At 42.3% G+C, this 19,028-nt stretch overlaps 2 protein-coding genes across 3 annotated transcripts; both read right to left on the bottom strand.

The window, feature by feature from the left end:
- Positions 1 to 9,106: 9,106 nt before the first annotated feature.
- LOC115731661 lies at positions 9,107 to 12,506 on the bottom strand. 2 transcript variants are annotated; one of them, XM_048280327.1, is made up of 4 exons: positions 12,101 to 12,506; positions 10,996 to 11,768; positions 10,252 to 10,635; positions 9,107 to 9,471 (listed from the first exon to the last, which is right to left on the bottom strand). In XM_048280327.1, exons 2-4 carry the CDS (start codon positions 11,372 to 11,374, stop codon positions 9,239 to 9,241), a joined length of 996 nt encoding a protein of 331 aa, XP_048136284.1. In that variant the 5' UTR covers positions 11,375 to 11,768; positions 12,101 to 12,506; the 3' UTR covers positions 9,107 to 9,238. The 2 variants fall into 2 exon arrangements, with proteins under 2 accessions (XP_048136284.1, XP_030518195.2); XM_030662335.2 differs by having other exon boundaries at positions 10,252 to 11,768.
- Positions 12,507 to 13,293: 787 nt separating this feature from the next.
- On the bottom strand, positions 13,294 to 14,907 carry LOC115731660 (flavonol 3-O-glucosyltransferase UGT89B1-like). Its single transcript, XM_048280326.1, has 2 exons — positions 14,863 to 14,907; positions 13,294 to 14,812 (listed from the first exon to the last, which is right to left on the bottom strand). The coding sequence occupies exon 2, from the start codon at positions 14,783 to 14,785 to the stop codon at positions 13,346 to 13,348; it is 1,440 nt and encodes a 479-aa protein (XP_048136283.1). The 5' UTR covers positions 14,786 to 14,812; positions 14,863 to 14,907; the 3' UTR covers positions 13,294 to 13,345.
- Positions 14,908 to 19,028: the final 4,121 nt, after the last annotated feature.

The following is a 19,028-nucleotide window of genomic DNA, read 5'->3' as shown; positions in this document are numbered from 1 at the left end:
TCGTGCTCAAAAAATTTAATTTAGAGTAAATTGATCCTGTAGGTACTAATTTGGAGCATTTCGCGATGTTAACTCTATAGTATAATACCCACTACGGAAAGGGGATAAAACAATGGGCGGAACTCGAGAGCACGTGACCGGGAGTGATCCCGGGGGCGAGATCCGACGGTTGGTGATGAAACGTCAAAAGGGGGATGAACGGTCGTTGTCGTGCCTTGTCAACACGGTTGGGACGCGATGCGAGAAGCCCCATGTGGGACCCGATGCCGGGGGAGTGGGACCCCGCAACTCACGTGCGAAAGGAACAAAAGCGGACGACAGCATGCATCGAGACTTACCTTGATGGGGGTGGGCCCACACTCCGGCCCCCCCACCAACAGCATCACGTTCCTCCGTTACATCAAAACCCCGTTTTCATTTTCAACGTCAATCTCCCTCTCCCTCTCCCATTGTCGGAAGCCCAAGGCAAAGATCAATGTATTCGACCGCTATGTGCACTATTCCTTTTTCGGACACAAATAACTTTTAAATTTTACTTTAATATATAATATTATTCCTGAAATTTTCATAAATTTTAGTCTAATATTCAATATTAATACAGAACTTTTAAATATTTTCATATAATTTAGAAACTACATCGAACATTTACCGGTAATTCGAAAAAATGAAAATTCTAGGGACGATATTGCGCATTGAGTTAAGTTTCAGAAATTGCATCACACATTGGACGAAAGTTCAAAGACCACTTATGTTTTCACCACTCTTTTCTTCAGTCCATGTGGAACCCTATTTGGGTAGGAGCACAACCGCAATTGATTTGCAAAATCGATTCTCGATCGGTAGTACCATGGGCTGCAGATGACCAGCATTTGATACACGATAAGTGTTCGAAATCAACGCACCATTCGATTCGCTCCTCAGATTTACGAAATGGCCGAATTGTTCATACCGTGTATACCTAAAGATTTTATCGACCAGGAATAGATCCGAATTTGTGATTTTGAAAAGCCGAGATTCGATAACATTTGACATATTAAGAGAAAGCCCTTTCGAGTTTCGACTCGGGGCGGCGACCGCGAGATCGAAATTGCACTAGCTCGAAATCGTCACGACATGTTTGAGGGATATTTTGTGCGAGCAATAAGCTTCTTGGTTAAGCAAAACAAAACTCACGAAATGATCTGTCGATACCACTATTCTATTTGAATCATGCATGCACTTAAACATTATCCTTCCGTTACCAAAGCTTGAGGACACAATGATTACGAGCTTGATCCTTACACAAAAATAATTGAAACGGCACGTCGTCCAATTAAATAAAACTATCATCTTAGCTTTACAACAATATACTTTTGCTAAAGGATTAAATTTCCCTATACCCCACCAATAACAAACAAGTATTAAAAAGATAATAGTAGACTAATCTAGATTCCAATGTATTAATAAAGGGGCGGGGGGGAGACTATGTTCATGAACATTGGTACCATTGCCCTTTCGATCTTCTCTCTCTTTGTTTTCTCTTTAATTACTATAATTACTTTGCTCTCGATTGGCATTACGAAAACTGTGAATTCCTCAATCGTAACGGAGATGGTTTGTTTCCAAACAGGGAAAGGATATCATAAGCGTCGTGACTTTCTTATGACTCTCATTTCGATACCAAAATTTTTCGATCGATCGCCTGAGCATGGGGAAACCCAACAGGGCATTAGAACTTATGTCACTAGCAGCGAAGGACTTCCAAAAGTTGTGACGATAAAGTGATCGATAGAAAAGTTATGGTACTAAAGAGATCGCCGTTCGAAAGTTACTGCATTTGCGGTTTCCCTCTCCCCCGAGTTTCAAAACGGTCCAAAAAGCAAAGCGAAACCTTCAATTTTAGCCGGGTATAAAAGCATTTTTATATACATAACACCCAAAAAAAAAAAAAAGGTTATTCACAATTATTATAGGAGGGGGAGATTGTAAATTGGAACTATATGGATGGGGGACAAGGCAAGCTCCGAAGTGAGAAGCAAACCCAGACATCATGAGGTGTCGTTTGGGATGATGATTTTTTTAAACTTTAATTAATCTCGCGATTGGTTAATTTTTTTGTTAATTAATTAAGAGAGTTTCCCGCAACCTGGACATTCCCCTCCGTAAGGAATCCGTTTAGGGATCAGTTAACAATTGCTTTTCTTATTGTCCTAATCCCACGGTTTGCGCGTCTTAGGTCGTATAATATTCCCACCTTAAATTAATGATTTATGGCCGCGTCTTTATTATTATGATTATTAGTTGGAAATCTCGTATAAAAGTGGCGAACGCCACATGATGTAGACGGGGTTTTTTTTTTCATGGGGATGGGGGGGTCGGGGGGACACGTGTCACGGCGTGCGCGCAACCCGCACCGCGTCACGTGATTAGGAAAATGGGGCGTCCCCGACCTACCGCAGATCACGTGGCCAACTCACAAGGGCGCGACGTCCGTGGGTCCCGCTCCCACCCCCATTTTATCCCCGTTCAGGTTCCGGTCTACTGTTCTTTGCCTTTTTTTTTTTTTTTAAGTCCATTTTTTTTATTTTTTAATATTTATTAATTTCGTTTGACAAAATTCACGGACTTCGGCTTTCCCCGAAAATCACCAACTTTAGCTCGTGTTTCAATTTCGACTCGAACATGTTTTTTTTTTTTTCTGTCTCGTGAAATAGAAGACGCAAATTTCAGCTCCAATTACAAATCGGACCCCTCCTTTTTTTTTGCCTCGTAAGATTCAACGCGTTATTCCACGTAATGGGAATCATGTTTGGGTGCCGACTGAAAGTTGGTACTTTCTCATTGGACAATAAAAGATTTAGGCCTAAATTGGAATTGGGACTCGGCCTTAAGTCGTTACTTTCTCGTGATGGAGATCCGAATTATCTTTGGCGCTTTTTAATGAGACCAAAAAAAAACACGGGTCGGAATTAAAATCCTAACTTAAATTTTGTGCCTTTTAAGCGAATTAGGTCTAAATTTTGTATCATTCAACGCTTTTGTCGTGCTCAGCTCATTGAATTCCTCTGTTTTTCCAAGACAGAAAGCCGTGGGTATGCTTCGCCCCCGAAAAGCCAAGGAAAAGAAAATTGAAAATGGGGAAAATGAAAAGCAATAGCTCTCCCTCACGACATTCTCATCGTGGGTCGCCGAAAACGGTTGAAGGGAAGGACGATCGAAGCGAGAGACCAATTATTTGTCGGGATGACATGAACATTCGGAAAATCAATCACGTGAAAACATGAAATTAATATACTGAAGATCGTAAAATTGTAATTGAGTCCTAAAACTTCATAAAAAAAAAAAAAAATACAGGCAAATCCTAACTCAAGTCATTCTATTAATTCCATCTAACTTGAAAAAACAGAATATGCTAACACGTTTTAGAATTTGATTGTTTTGATTGCCTTTTTTTTTTTTTTTGCAAAATTTTAGAACTTAAATTGCACTTTTATAAATTTCAAGATTTGACTGTACTTTTTAAACATTTTAGGCTTTTAGTGCACTTACCAAAAAAAAAAAAATCATAAGCAATAATGACACAAATAATCCCTGAATTCGGACGTAATGTGCCATTTGATCCCTGAATTTTTAATTTGATCAATAATGGTCCGTGAACTTTAGGCCAATATCCAATGTGGTCCACGAATTTTTAATTTGATCAATATGATCCCTGAACTTTTGGAACATGTTTAACTTAGTTCCTAAACTATAGGAAGATGTTCAATATAGTCCTTTAATTAATTCAAGCTCGAGGATGACATTTGACATTTTCTTATAGTTCGGGAATTTAGTTGAACATATTTCAAAAGTTCAAGGACGACATTGAACAAATTAAAAGTTCACGAGCTACGCTGCACATTAGGCTAAAGTTTAGATATCGTATCGATCAAATTAAAAATTTATTAACCGCATCATATATTTTGTTAAAGTTTGGAGAGCATTTGCGTCATTTTTCTCAAAATAATAATAGAAATAACAACAACAAAAAAAGAGGGGGTTGAAGTGGCGCCGGTGAGAGGAGGAAAATATCGGAAAACGCCAAAATCGGAATCGAGGTTTCCTTCGGGAGGGGAAGGGCAAAACGGGGAATTCGCGGTGGCCCGAAGTGGTGGGGCCCGTGGGGGAGTTAGTTGGAGGCGCTTGGGGGCCATGTGACTTGCTTACGTCAAGCGACGTATTGACGTGGCGGGTCCCACCACCCCCACCCCCCCCACGCCCCCACAACAGAAAAGGCCATCGCACGTGAGATAAAGACGGATGTGCAGGCGTGTCGCTGCTTTTGCTCTCCCTATTAAAATCCATCGTTCTTCCCCTTTTTGGTTAATCCGCCATGACGTCATCGATACGTTGAAATTGTGCCGCAAAAAATCTCAAATTTGGAATTTTTCTATTTGTGTCGTCGAAACCCCGAATTTACAACCTCGTTACCGGCCACAAGATCATAACTTTTTGTCACCCCGATGTAAATTTTGGATATTAGAATTTTTTTTTTCTAAGAAATTGGAGTCGCGATGGGAAAATTTAGAATCTCCTTTGTGGTTAATAGAGGGTACTTTTGTCACGCTTGTACGAGTTTAGAGGATTTTGGAGACGCGAAAAGGAAAAGTTTCAGGCATTGATGTCGAGGCATGTACAGTTCAAAATTAAAAAATTTTAATAATATTTTTCATTTCATCTTTTTTTTTTTATCAGTCCGTCTTGTCTTCGATTTTCCTCTGTGACTTATGCTCTGCTTCTTTGCAGAGCGCGAGAAGCCGAACCGGCTTATGGAGGGCGAATTGAGATCCGGGGTGCCGGTTTCGGATTTCTTATGTTGTCGGGTACAGGTTTGAGGTTTTTTTTTTTTTTTTTTTTTTGACCTTCCTGCGAGATAAATGTCAATCACATTCCGTGGAAAATAATAGGAGGGAGAGAGAGAGAGGGTCACGTGCACCCATCCCCTGCCACTCTGCTTGCCGGCTCGCGTGCGGTGGGGACCCTCCCTACTTCTTTCCCCACTTTTTTTTTTAATTATTTTTTTAATTTGTGGGTCGCTGAAAATTGCGGTCCCCCGTTCCGTTCCCCTCTTTTGACGGCGTCAACTCCGGACTTAACGTCCCGTCCGACATCTCCGTTTCGTACAGAGTCGTGCCCCGTCGGACAGCGAGCGAGATTCGACGGCGTCCGGACCGCGCACCCGCACGAGCCTGATTATTTACTGTTTCGGCCACGCGGCGTCGTCGGTCGTAGGTTGTTAAATCAGTTAATTAGGGCGTTGAGAATGTGGTTAGAAGTGACCGGCTCTATCTTAACGCGGCACTTCTTGGATTATACCGATCGTACATTTGTCACACGGATGTGTTGAGCTAGGCTGGATAAAAAAAAAAAATAGTTCAGCCCAAATTGAATTTAGATCCATTTTCATGCATTATAAATCTAGTGCTCTGTGTTTAACCCGACCAATATCGGTAAAGGTACTTTTGTATTTAATCAAATCTATGAAAAAAAAAAAAAACATATCCAAACCGACGTGAAAACAAAGAATGAGTGAACACAAGATCGAATGAGGGCGAAAAAGAGCAAAGAGATAGTCGTAGAGGTGAATTGAATCTATAATAAGTTGTGAATCGATTCGGCACTCTTATTATTTTGGGTTTCACCATTCTAAACCCATTTATGACTCGTTTATTGAATATAATCAAATCACATAACAACTCGACCCTTCATAAATGGGTTAAGAAATAGGTAAATGGCCCGTTTTGACAAGTCTCCCTACCGGTGATCTTCGTTCATCAATAGTGGTTACTATAAAAGCCTTCCACATCATGGTCTATGGAATTTCATACTAACTTCTCTCAATTTGTCCCTCCTTGTCATGTTAACGGGTCTTCGCACAAGTCGCATGAACAGCAGGACAAGGGATATTATCTCTAACCGCTATCTTCATTAGTTCGTCGATCTCTGCTTTTTATTATTTCCGGCCATCCATTTACTCGTGCAAATACAATTAATGGTTAGCATTTTTTCATTTTAGTACTGCGAGAAAGGCGCTTTCGAGATCGAGCAAAATCTCCATCCTTGGAGCACTTTGCTCGAGTCTCACGAATCAGGTAAAACGCGAGCTAAAATCACCCTTATCGAGTGCTTAACAAATTGCCATAACAAGGCTGGCTTGTGTAATTTTGTGTCGAGTGGTTTTACGAACTTTGAGCACCAAAGCATTTCGTCTTTGCTTTTTCTACTTGTCCTTTTATCTACTTGTCGACATTAAATAGCACGTCATTCTCGTTTGTTTCTCAACCGTCTTAGATTGAGGTTAGACTCATAGCTTTGATTACGATGGCCTTGTTTCATTCCACTACTTATGCCTCCAAGCACTAATTTGTTCAAATAAGAATTTAAGGGGTTCGATTCGGTTGCACTTATAGAAAATAATACTCACCGGCTATCCCACCCAATAGAAAAAAATTATAAGAGATAATACCATAAAAAAAAAAACTCTAAATCAATGCATCAGTGCTATATTTATCCCATATCACTACCTATGTCACAAAAACTCCCGAACATGTAAACCCTTGCCACATTTACCTCGAACTAATGTTTTTGTCACAGAACAAACATCCTAAACCGGTACACGTATGCCACATTTATAAAAACCGGTGCACCCGTGTCACATCGCAAAAAATCCTAGATTTACCATAATTTGGGGTAATTGGGATGGACATATAATTTTGTGGTATGTGTGGCATGAGTGCAATAATTCGAGATTCTTTTTATCCCACAAAAATTAGTTTCGAGTAAATGTGACATTTGTACTAGTTTTACATTTATGAGGGAAAATTATCAAAAAAAGTCTACAACTTATAGAAATTGCGCATAAATTTAGTTCCGGACATTTTTTTGGCCAATTGAGTATTCGACATTTTGCATTTCTTCCAATTTAGTCTATTCAACGAACCTTGGCCGGCCAAGTCAGGCGTGACATTTCTATTTTTTCCTTCTCCTTCTTCTTCCAATTGATCGCCAAAACAATGCGAAAAAAAAAATATGACAATAAATATTAAAAAAGCCAATGGCCGGCAAGGTCGACCTCGCCCCCTTGGCCTCTGGCCGGTTGGCAATCCAACGATCTGCTGGAGGAATAAGGAGAAAAAAAAAATAAAGAAAAGAAAAGGAAAAATGAAAAACGAAAAAAATAAATAAAAAATATTAACATATTAGTAAAAATTGCATATCGGCGTCGGTCGGCTAAAGTTGACCTTATGAATTGAATTGGCATAAATACAATGATTTATGACTCTATTGGTAAAAGAAGATTTACGAATGAATTGACACAATTGTAATATATTTAAAAAAAATTTTTGATAATTTTCTGATGGTATTAGCCTAAATTTAAACGAAGCATGTTCAAAATGAAGTAAAAAACAAAAAAAGTATGTAAAAACAAACATTAAACCCACGCTAAGTATTTGAGCCCTCGTTGGAGAAATGAGCCAAATTTGGATAATTATAATATAATCGTACCCAATCACTTGACCCTCTGCCACAAGGACATAATCCATACGGTCTTTAATTGCCAAAAAGTGATTGTCTAGAGACAACCAATAGGAACCCTCAATTGTTTATACACCATTTCATCAATGTCTCTCTGTCCCGCCATTTGATTGATTAATGTTTGTTGCGTACAATCGCCTCTTTGCTTGAGGCCGAAGGTATCGCTCCGAGGACCGCCCCGGTCCATTTCGACTTCTCTCCGAGAAGAAGAGGGGGTGGGGGGTTCGAGTTCGAGCGTCGCTAACGATCCTTCTCGGGCGCATGGTCGGCGTCGGGGGGAACGCGGGACTTTCGATTCTGTCTTGTCCGTGTCCGAAAAAACGGTCCTTTCGATCTTTGTCGCGGCTTTCCGATCGCTCAGTTTATGAATCGATCTCAAGATGCTGTGTGTCCGGAAAAACCAGCAGAGGGAAGGGAGAGAAGGGTGGCGGGGCAATGCCGTGATGACGAGAAGAGCCCGGGAAGGCAAGTGGGGCCCTCCGTTTGTCAAAAAGAGCCAGCGAAGAGGACGTGAGAGCACGTGCTGGTTGGGAAGACAACGAAGCGAACCCCGCCCACGCGCCTACGACGGGCTCAAACCCTAGGCGGTGGGTCGCCGTCTCGTGACGGTGGTCACGTGGGGGGGGAGGGTAAAAGAGGGGACCCACAAGAAGAGAAGCCAAAAGCGGAACACCTTTGTGGGGGCCACCTGCTTGTGCTTCCCCTGGCCCCCCACCTTCCCCAAATTCTCACCTATCATAGGTTAGGTCGGGTCGGATCGGGTTTTCATGACACCCCGTTCCATTTGAAACATAAAAAACGTGTGCTTGCTTATGGACCCGACTCGCGCATAACCCGAACTGCTGTGGTTCGAGTCGGATTGGGACTTGGGTCGATTTTTATCGATCGGTCAGCTCCCACGGCAATAGCACCACACGAAGGAACGGGCCGATTTCAAATTACAAGAAACTCTCGAAATTGGGCGACGAAATCGATCGAGATGCACGTCCCGAGCAAATCTTAACCGGACTAATTCACCCTATCCAAACATTCTAGAGCGCGCGGCCACAACACCCCCACTCTACATTTGGATTTCGCTGATGAAAAACGCATATTTCAATTTTTCACCCATTTTCTCTTGAAATGATATCGCAGAAAATTTTAAATCGATACACTTACGATAAATTTACCTCAAATTCATATGAAATTTCACAAAAATTTACCATGAGTTAGCGCCACGTGTCATCCAATATTAAGATTTTTGGCGATCCAAAGATTAATTCAGAATAAACTTATTATAAATATATTAATTTAAAATTTCTCGTAATATTAATTGTTTTTTTTTTCCCTCGTTGCCAGGAACAGCAAATCGACCCATGGATTTGGTGATATGATTTAGATGCATTCCCCACGTTTTATGCCACTGTCGGTTGCCGCTGTCACATCCCATTTTGCTCTGCAGTGAACTTGGTCATTACTTTCGATCATTACTCTCTTTTAACATTGGAGCTTCTTTCAAAATCTGTCATTCCACAGAGATAGAGAGAGAGAGAGAGAGAGAGCAGACATTCACTATAGATTCCAAGTTCTATGCATCTACCCTATTCTGGAGAAAGTGAAGAGCCCACCAATTCTCCCTTGAAAATCCATGGTGACTCTGATAAATGTAGAAGCAACAGAGGCAATTGGGGAAAAAAAAAGACCTTTAATTAGCTTCACTTAGCTTCTCAAGCAGAAGGGTGTCGACGACGGTCTTTACGTAGACATAGAAACACTCTCTGCAGGAATTAGGCATGAGAGTGGACTTGTGGAGCCTCCGAATGTCGTCGGTGTGACGACACACCGACCTGGGAATGACAGACTTAGGCCGCTCTAAGCCACATGCGGCCAGTATGGTATGGGTCGCCGCTCTGGCGATTTCTTTGAATGCATCAACTCCTGCAGGAGCGACAAAGGATGAGAAACTCGCTATTAAATGACAAGAATGAAGAGTACAATAACGAGTGTTCAAAAATAAAAAACAAAAATGAGATCGTTGGAGTAAGTTAAGATGGTGAGATCCCAGGAATTGAGTGAGATGATGTTCGACGAAAAGTGGCAGTCAGGACTCTAGTTACCAAGCAAGAGATGATATTAAGATTAGCTACTCAACCCTAAGTCCGAGGAAGCAAGACTCGCAGTTATGGTTGATTCCTTCGTGTCTGAATCAGAAGTAATCCTTGCACCTAATAACAGGTGTTAACAAATTACATCCAACCGATTGGCTTCAAGGAGGAACTAATAACATGATGTGCTGTCTGCGCTTCTGTGTGAAACTCAACATCTGATTCTTCACAACTAGACGTGTCAACATTTCACTTATTTTTCTCACTGTACTTAAACAAAAACAGAATGATAACTACAACGGTCACGTTAACTGAAAAAGGTTCTCCTCCTACTGTGTTAGACATGCTGTTTTCTCGGTGACATTTCCAAACATGTTCAGGCAAAGCAAGATATACCAACTGAAACAGAAGATGCGATTGGTCACACAAAAGCCCGTAATAACATCCAAGAGAATCTTCTGGAAGAAAAATATAAATCTGTCGCCAGGTAGAACAATATCTTTATGATCCCCAAAGAAACTCAATCAAGATTACGCCCTAGAGATGTTCGTTATATCAGATTTATCACCAACTGAAATCCATAAGTAAGTAGAAGGTTGCTTAACGAACATACCGAGCCGTTTATTGCAGCTAAGCAGTTTCAAATTGAACTTGACAAGAGATTGGATTTCACTTTTTGCGCCATCACCTCTTCTAGAGTGGCCAGCTACATGAGCCTCTTCCAGCACTCCTTTCCCCTGGGAATTCTGTGATGAAGCAATGCTGGCCGCAAGTGTGGCAGGAGAAGAATTGGAGGATCCAGACACAGAACCAGCTGCAGATGTCACAGAAGGACAAATGTCTTCTTGGTAAGTGATGCTGTGTAACGTTCCGACAGATTTATTTGGGTCATACCCATGCCTTTGCAAGCCAGCTTGGTCCATTGTGGAAGGAGGCAAGCCTGGACATCTTTTCTGTCTCTGCCTATTAATTACTGGAGATCTAGGCCTAAAGGATCCCGATACCGAACCAGCAGAAGATGTCAAAGAAGGACAACTGTCTTCTTGGTAAGTAATGCTGCATGATGTTCTGACTGATCCATTTGTATGATACTCATGCCTTTGCAAACTAGCTTGGTCCATTGTGGAAGGAGGCAATCCCGGGCATCGTTTCCGTTTCTGCCCATCAATTACTGCAGATCTAGGCTTAGACAATTTATCACCAGCATGACTGACCTTATGCTGCAAAGCTGCTGCACATTCAGTATGGCTACTTTTATTTACTTGATTCCTCAATTCTAAGTGACCAATATTAAGACTGGCTACTTTTGGAGCATTTCCTTTCCCGACCAATTTGTTTGCTACATGGCGAACACTACCTGTTAAATCACGAGCTTGTCGTCTGGACTTGGCTCTATCCATCATTTTCCATGCTTTGGTGATACCATACTTATCTTTGTTGTTGGGAGCAAAACCTAACACAGAATCTTCATCTTCCGATGGTTGATGACTCGAGGATGGCTGAGCTAATCTGTCGTGCCCAGAATTATTATGGTCTTGCTCTTTACTCTGACCGTGCACAGACTCCACATTACCTGAATGAAAGCTCAATGAACCATGTCGCAGTGCATCCCAGTTCTCACGAAGTGCCTTTATACGAATATGCACATCACGACATCGTTGTAGAGTTCTTGCACCTGAATATTCCGCTGCTCTTTCTGCAACACCGGGATCCCTTCTTTCGCCTTCTTGGGACATTTCCCCATCAATTCCATCTCCACTTTCAGGTACGGCAGCACTTCGAGTCTAAAGGTGACGACATTGTTGTAGTGGGGCGCCCGATGTTAGAGGCAATGCCGTCTCTTACGATATCGAATATCGAAACTCGCGGCTCAATTGATGGCATCGAAACATGTCCAATGCAGCTCTCTCCTTCATCAGTTCTCGCATGTTCATCCCTCATAACAGCGCAGTCATGGCAAAACCAATCCCCTTGGGGTACAGTGACACCCAAGCCCACACAATAAGTATGAACAGCCGAATCGCAGAGATCGCAAAGCAGCAGACACCATTCATCTTGTGTGCCTCGACAGACACCACACCGAGTTTCCATATAAGGATTAAAAGATCCAATTCCATGGGGATCATATACCTGCAAAAGAACACAGATAGCAAATTGCTTCCTTCACTAGATTACTCGGTGGAAATCAAGTCCACGATCATATGCTCAAGCAGAGCGGAGGCAAAAATCACCAAATTAAATCAAACACATTCAACTCAAACCCTTCATCCGAGACTGTAGCTCGAAACCTAATTCAATTATAAACCAATTTCGATCAGAGGAAGCAGGGAAAACCAATGACTCGCCATAAGAAGCCCGATCAAAATCTACGAGTTTTGCCGATTAAGCGCAGGAAAGAAAAAGGACCCAGTTATCAAAACCCGAAACTCAATCAAACCCGAATTCGAAACATCAGAACGGACCTGGTCACGAGGCGGGACGCACACGATCCTTTCGCCGGCAAAGACGCCGTCTTTCGGAGGCCTGAGGATGGTGGAGAACCTGCGCTTGCACATGGGGCACTTGGACTCCACCTTGGCCCACTCCATGACGCACACGAAGCAGAAGTAGTGGTCGCAGCTGTCGATTCGGCCTCGGACGGCTCTTCCCCCCTCCGTCAGGCAGATTCCGCAGCGCACGTCGCCGTCACCGCCGCCGTTTCCCTCCCCCATCGGGCGCCGCTCCTCGTCGTCGTCGTCGAGGGCTTTCTTCAAACGCTTGCTCGGCGGCGAGGTGGGTGTGGCGGGACTCGCCATGGTTAGCGAGTTGCGAGGGAAGGCGGAGTCACCCCGGGAAGGAGGATCCGAGAAACTGAGAGTGGAACAAGAAGCCCAAACCTTGTCCTGCGGTTTCAAACTGAACCAACAGAATCTTTTTCCCTTTGGTTTTTCTTGGGCCTTCCTCCCTAATTTTACAAGATCACGAATTCGCGAAAATCTAATAAGGATAAGCATAAAAATTCTAAAACTTATCACGAAAATATAATTCGAGTTTAAAAATTATAAAAATTGCAACGAAACACTAGAATTTGTTCAATTGATGCAGTGAAATCCTTCTATTGACATCGTTCAATGAAAAATGCTCACACGTGATTTTTTTTTCTTTTTAAATTTTATTGTTTTATATCGTACATGGCAATAATATGATTAAAATGATGTTGTTTTGATCAAAATTTGAATTTTCAATGCAATTTTTAAAAATATTTAAAAAAAAAAGGGTCTTACTTGGATTAAAAAATATATATATTATTTTAGCCTTATGCATAATGTTGTGTCATGTCATAGAGAAAAAAAAAAAAATCACGTCACCATCTAATAGAAGAATTCGATTATTGCAATTTGATCAATTTTAGGATTTACTTGTGTTATTTGTAGATTTTAGGACTTTCAATACATTTGTTCCAATCTAATATAAACACAAAGTTGTGAGAACTTGATTAGTACTGAATAATAAATTATTGAACATTACATTTGGTCTAATCCAGGTTAGTTCCTCATAATCCATGCATATAACCTCAGTTTATATCCCGAAATACTTCTATGGCCGATTTGTCACCCAACCTACTTAAACAACCTGAAGGCTTGGTCCGGCCCCGTTTGGAGAACGGCCCCTCGTCTTTACGTTCTCTCAACATTGCTCGTGGCTTCGGTACATAGAACGTGAAGATCCTAAGTACGGATTTTGCTCCTCCTTTGCTCGTCCACGCGCCTCACGAAGTCCCCCAAATCTTCATCGGAGCTCCCTCCTTTGATCGCGTCCCAAGCCGCGCTGCTCATCTCCTTGGCTCGGACCCTCTGGGGCAGATCACCCCTCAGCGACTCGGCCAGAACCCGGGCCAACTCCGTCGCCTCCGGTACCTTCTCCGATCCCTCACCGACTCTGATTCCCACGCCCAATTCGTCCACCAGCAGCTTGGCATTCACGAATTGCTCCGCGCCCATCGGCCACGTCAGCATCACCGTCCCGGCGCTCAGCCCTTCCAGCGTCGAGTTCCATCCGCAGTGAGTCAAGAACGCGCCCACGGCTCGATGGCGCAGGATCGCCACCTGCGGGGCCCAACCCCTGATCACGAGGCCCCTCCCGACCGCTCGATCCTCGAAGTCCTTGGTGACCGTCCCGCAGTCGCCCGCCACGTGTCCTCCTCCCCTGCCTGGCTCCCTCACGCATAGGATGAATCTGACCCCACTTCGCTCCAGCCCGGCTGCCAGCTCGTCCATTTGCCGCTGCGTCAGCACGGCACGGCTCCCGAAGCACACGTAGACGACGGACTCGTCCGGGAAGGCGTCCAGCCACGTCAGCACCTCGCCGGCTGATACCGAGGTGGGCCCGCCCCTATTGACGGGCCCGGCCGAGTCCTCGGCCTCTGCTGGCAGCAGCGGGCCCACGGCCCAAACCCGGTCGTGCCCGACCTCTTTCCTGATGTGATCCAGGTAAGTCCGATCCAACCCGTCGAACGAGTTGATCACGATCCCCCAACTCTGGATATTGCCGATGGCGCCCTCCCGTTGGAGCTCCATTTCCGGATCTCCCGCCTCGTAATTCCTGTATATCTGGGGTATGTGCGACCAGGGAAAGCGGGGGCAGTTCGGCAATTTCGGGAACGAGACCATCGACTCCTCGTCGGGCCTGGGGAGGTCCCGCCACAGGGCGAAGGAGACGGAGAGCGCGAACGCGCCGGACGGCGAGAAGACGACGCGCGGGACGCCGCGCTCGCGGGCGAAGCGGTGGGTCCAGCCGAGGAAGAAGTCGGAGACGACGGCGCAGGGCGGGGAGGGGTGGGACTCGAACCACCGGGAGAGGAGGGGGAGGTGGAGGTCGCGGAGGGAGCGGACGTTGGCGGCTAGGCGCCTCTGCGGCGGAAGGGGCGTCGCGGGCGGCTCAGGGGAAGGCAAGACGAGAGGCTGGAGCGAGGAGGGGGACGAAGAAGGAGAGGAGAGGAAGGGGTCGAGCAAGTGCAGGTTGTCGGGGGTGACGAGGACGGTGACGGTGACGGTGACGGAGACGGCGAGATCGGAGGGGCGGAGGTGGAGGAGCTTGTGGGCGAGGTCGAGGAGTGGGATGATGTGACCGGAGGTGGGGTAAGGGTACATGAGGATGTGGACGGACATGGCTGGAGCTTCAATCAGTTGTGGTCGTCGAAGTCAGCAGAGAGGGATGGAACGTGTCTCGCTCTCTCTGCGCTTCGAGGTGGGCTTCAATGGAGGTGGAGGACGACGAGCCAGAGCAGGTGATTTGATGATGGGGGATGATAAAAGACGAATTCATTGAAAAAGAAGGGCCAATATATATATAGACACACACACATCTTTAACTTTAGTATTTGTGATAATTCGACCCTTTTTTTTTTCTTCCTAAAAAAACTCTAACTTTTATATTTGTTTCAATTCTACCCCAAACTTTTATATTTATCTCAATTCTATCTCAAACTTTTAGTTTTGTCTCAATTATACCAACCTAGTATAAAAAAAATCCTCAACTTTAGCGTATATCTTAATTATATTCAAAATTCTTTTTTTGTCTCATAAAAAACCTCCAACTGTTACTTTTGTCTCAATTCTACTATTCTTAGCCTTCCATCTATAATTACAATTAGTTAATCCTATGTGGTATTTTCATGTTGTTAATGAATTAAAAAGGACACGTTTCATATTCTTTTCGGCACTCAACGGCTCAAAAAACGGCTAGACATTGAGATATTTGGACTAACGATCTAAAACCCCGTCGTTCTCGAAACTTACTATTTTTAGATTTCGAAAATTCACGAGTAAGTTTGGCAAGAAAATTTGAGCCACTTAGGATTAAATAATGGTTATTATAGACGGAAGATTGACGGTGGTAGAATTAGGATAAAAATAAAAGTTGAAGATTTTTATGAGATAAAAAAAAAACTTTTGAATATAATTGGGACAGATGCTAAGATTGATGTTTTTTGGGGTATTAGACCGGTAGAACCGAGACAAAAATGAAAATTGAGAGTTTTTAATGAGATAATAAAGTTTAAGATATAATTATTAGAAATGTTAAAATTAGAGTTTTTTTTGGGATGTTAGGCCGCAAAAGAAAGAAGCTTTCTTTTTCTAGGGGCGCAGATGCAGCGGACATAGAGAGAGGGAGATGGTTTTTCGTTGACTTGGAGTCCATTGGTGTCGTCACCACTTACGAACTTCCAAACTTCCGACGACGGCGACGAAAACCCGACACGACAAACGAGTGGGACCCACCTCGGTGGAGTCTGGGGATAAAGGACTTAGTCGATAAATTAACAATCGAATTATACTAAATTACTCTTCGACCCAAAAAAAAAAAAAAATTTATCGATCTCGTCCTCGGATAAAAATGTAGTGCCATCTTAGAATGGATCGTACTCTTACAAAAAGTTTGAGGTTGAAATAATCCTTCGATTTAATTTCGAACACGGGTAGATTTGTGTCATTTTCTCGTTTTTCTTCTAATTAGATTGCGATCACTGCATAAATGCATTCATAATTTTAAGCTTTATTACATGACTAACACAAATATAATATCAAATATAATCAATCAAGGATATGTAATATTAAACGAGATATTTGCATAATTCATGATAGATGTGCAGAATAAACTAAATATCTTAATATTGCTACTACGAAGGTGCAAGATGAGGAGGTGGCGGTGCGTGGAAGTGGCCGAAGGGGGAGAGGGAGCGGAGCATTGGCCCTCTCAGCCAGGGGAGGTCCTTCTTCTGGTGGTCGACGCCATTTTTCTATCGCATTAGAGAGAGAAAGTAGAGGTTTTTTTTATTTTTTTCAAAGAGAGAGAAAGTTTTAGCAATATATATTTTTAAATATTCATAAGAACCAAGTTCTCCAAACTAAATTTGATTCTATCAATATGAGTCGAGTTGGGTTTGGATTGGGTGCAGGTCGGGTCAAGAACGGGTCAGTAAATATTTATTGCATGAAAATGGGTCGAAACAGATTAAATGGATTAATATGGTTCGGACCATACATGACCCGATCCAAATCTAATCCGACCTACCTATTTAACATCTCTATTACAATCAAGTTTCTTCCCAACTCCTTATACTTCACGAATTTATTATCTTAAGAAGTCATTTGCATTTGTTGTTCATAAAATTGCTCATACCGTATGATAAGAAGGTTCCTTATTAAATATGGTGTTTCGAGAAATATTATCACACAACCGGTTTGAATATTTTTTGCCCGAACCGGCTACAGTTTCTCTTATTAAAATTCTAATTTTGGGTGCTTTTGGGAGACGGGCAACTTGGAACATAATATTATGAAACTCTAGCGTAGTAGGTCCAATTAGGTTAATCTGATGAGTACAGATTTCGAAGGATTGTGTTCAATGCAAATTAATTAAAATTTTAATGATATGTACGAATTAAACGGATCGATCTAATTTCATCGCTCGACCCGATTTACTCATTTGCCACCTCTTTATTGGGAAGGACAAATAAACCAATTAAGCCACTAGTGAGTGAACTTTGGCATTCAAAACCTATTGATGGCCTGGAAATAACTGCATAATAGCGGGTAAGCAGATATGAAGATTACATTAGCATTGTTCTCTGATTTCTACACTTGCTTAGTCACTGTGACGTGTGACCTCCATTAAGTGCCAAAATCTAACTTAAGGACACATTCACATAAAAGCTTCAAATTTATATGCAAAAGAGAGAATCATGTAATCTCTTTAGATATTGTCAAGGATTACCAATTTATCGACTTTATAAAATGGCTATATAGAGCAGCTAGATATTAGGGTATTGATTATAATCGACCGAGAGCATGCATATTCAAGAGAGGTATGTACATAATCTCAAAAGATACGTCTCTAACACATTAGAACAATCTATATCAAGAAATTCAGGCTAGTGAGACCATGAAGAGCATATTCAATGGTAGAATTTAATTTCAAAGCAACTGTAGGTGGTGGTATTGATCTACTCAAATTCTAACTCCAATCTAAGCTACCGAATTAATACACGGATAAATATATGTGTTAACAGGACCATCACTCGTATATGCAAATAACACATCATATCACATTCCTTAATGCTGCAAAATATCTCAACCTTCCTTTTTCGCCGTGGCCGATCTTCTATATAGATAGTCGTCGTTACATTAACTTACTCGAAACCTAACTCCAATCTTAGCTACCGTTTTAATACTCGAATACGTAGAAACAGGACCATCACTCTCTTCCTCATAGACGTATTATACATCAAATCACATTCCTCAATACTGCAAAACATCTCAACCTTCCTCGCTCGTCGTCGTCGCATTAACTTGCTCAAAATGTAACTCCAATCTAAGCTACCGTCGTAATACTCGAAAAATAATGTGGTAAAAACGAGACCGTCGCTATCTTGCTCATATACGTATAATACATTAGATTGCCTTCTTTAGTGCTGCAAAATGTCTCAATCTTCCCTTCTTGCCATCGTCGAACTTCTGTATAAATTCCTCCCCCAAGTCGAGACTTCCCCTCACTTAGCGATCTGCAAAATGTCTTAGAGATTGCACGGTGCACTGCCAGAGATTTGGGTGCGCTACCAAAGATTGTGCTAATGGGATGTGCGAGAGTCAGGTGCACTTGATAGATCATTAGATCCAACGAGGTTTCTCGTGCTATCATGGTGAAGATGTATGCAAATAATCGATATCCGTAAATGTTGTGGAGCTAGAAACTGAATTTACTGGTGATTTTGCAACCTACAGTCGATCGGATCGGTCGAAGTCCGAAAAGGGGTGAGAAAATTTCTGATGAATGGCCTCGTTCGCTTAGGATGTGAACTTTAATGAATATCCAGTCACAGAAATGATGACTGTCGCCCCCGAAAAGCCAAGGAAAAGAAAATTGAAAACGGGGAAAATGAAAAGCAATAGCTCTCCCTCACGACATTCTCATCGTGGGTCGCCGAAAACGGTTGAAGGGAAGGACGATCGAAGCGAGAGACCAATTATTTGTCGGGATGACATGAACATTCGAAAAATCAATCATGTGAAAACATGAAATTAAGTAAATTTGTAATTGAATTATAAAACTCCAAAAAAAAAAAAGTATACAGGCAAATCCTAACTCAAGTCATTCTATTAATTCTATCTAACTTGAAAAAACAGAATATGCTAACAAGTTTTAGAATTTGGTTGTTTTGATTGCCTTTTTTTTTTCTCAAAACTTTAGAACTTAAATTGCACTTTTATAAATTTCAAGATTTGATTGCACTTTTTAAACATTTTAGGCTTTTAGTGCACTTACCAAAAAAAAAAAAATCACGTGCAAAAATTATAAGCGATAATGACACAAATAGTCCTTGAATTCGGACGTAATGTGCACTATGATCCC

This window comes from Rhodamnia argentea, chromosome 6 (assembly GCF_020921035.1).
Source record: "Rhodamnia argentea isolate NSW1041297 chromosome 6, ASM2092103v1, whole genome shotgun sequence".
Taxonomy (NCBI): domain Eukaryota; kingdom Viridiplantae; phylum Streptophyta; class Magnoliopsida; order Myrtales; family Myrtaceae; genus Rhodamnia; species Rhodamnia argentea.
This window is presented reverse-complemented; position numbering and strand designations above follow the sequence as displayed.

Bases quoted from the DNA above. Each gene is read 5' to 3' on its own strand.
- LOC115731661 (XM_030662335.2), bottom strand. From the start codon at position 11,374: ATGTCCCAAGAAGGCGAAAGAAGGGATCCCGGTGTTGCAGAAAGAGCA. The intron at 9,472-10,251 runs GTATGTTCGTTA...TCGCTCCTGCAG, and splicing joins TAGCTGCAATAAACGGCTCG to GAGTTGATGCATTCAAAGAA.
- LOC115731660 (XM_048280326.1), bottom strand. From the start codon at position 14,785: ATGTCCGTCCACATCCTCATGTACCCTTACCCCACCTCCGGTCACATC.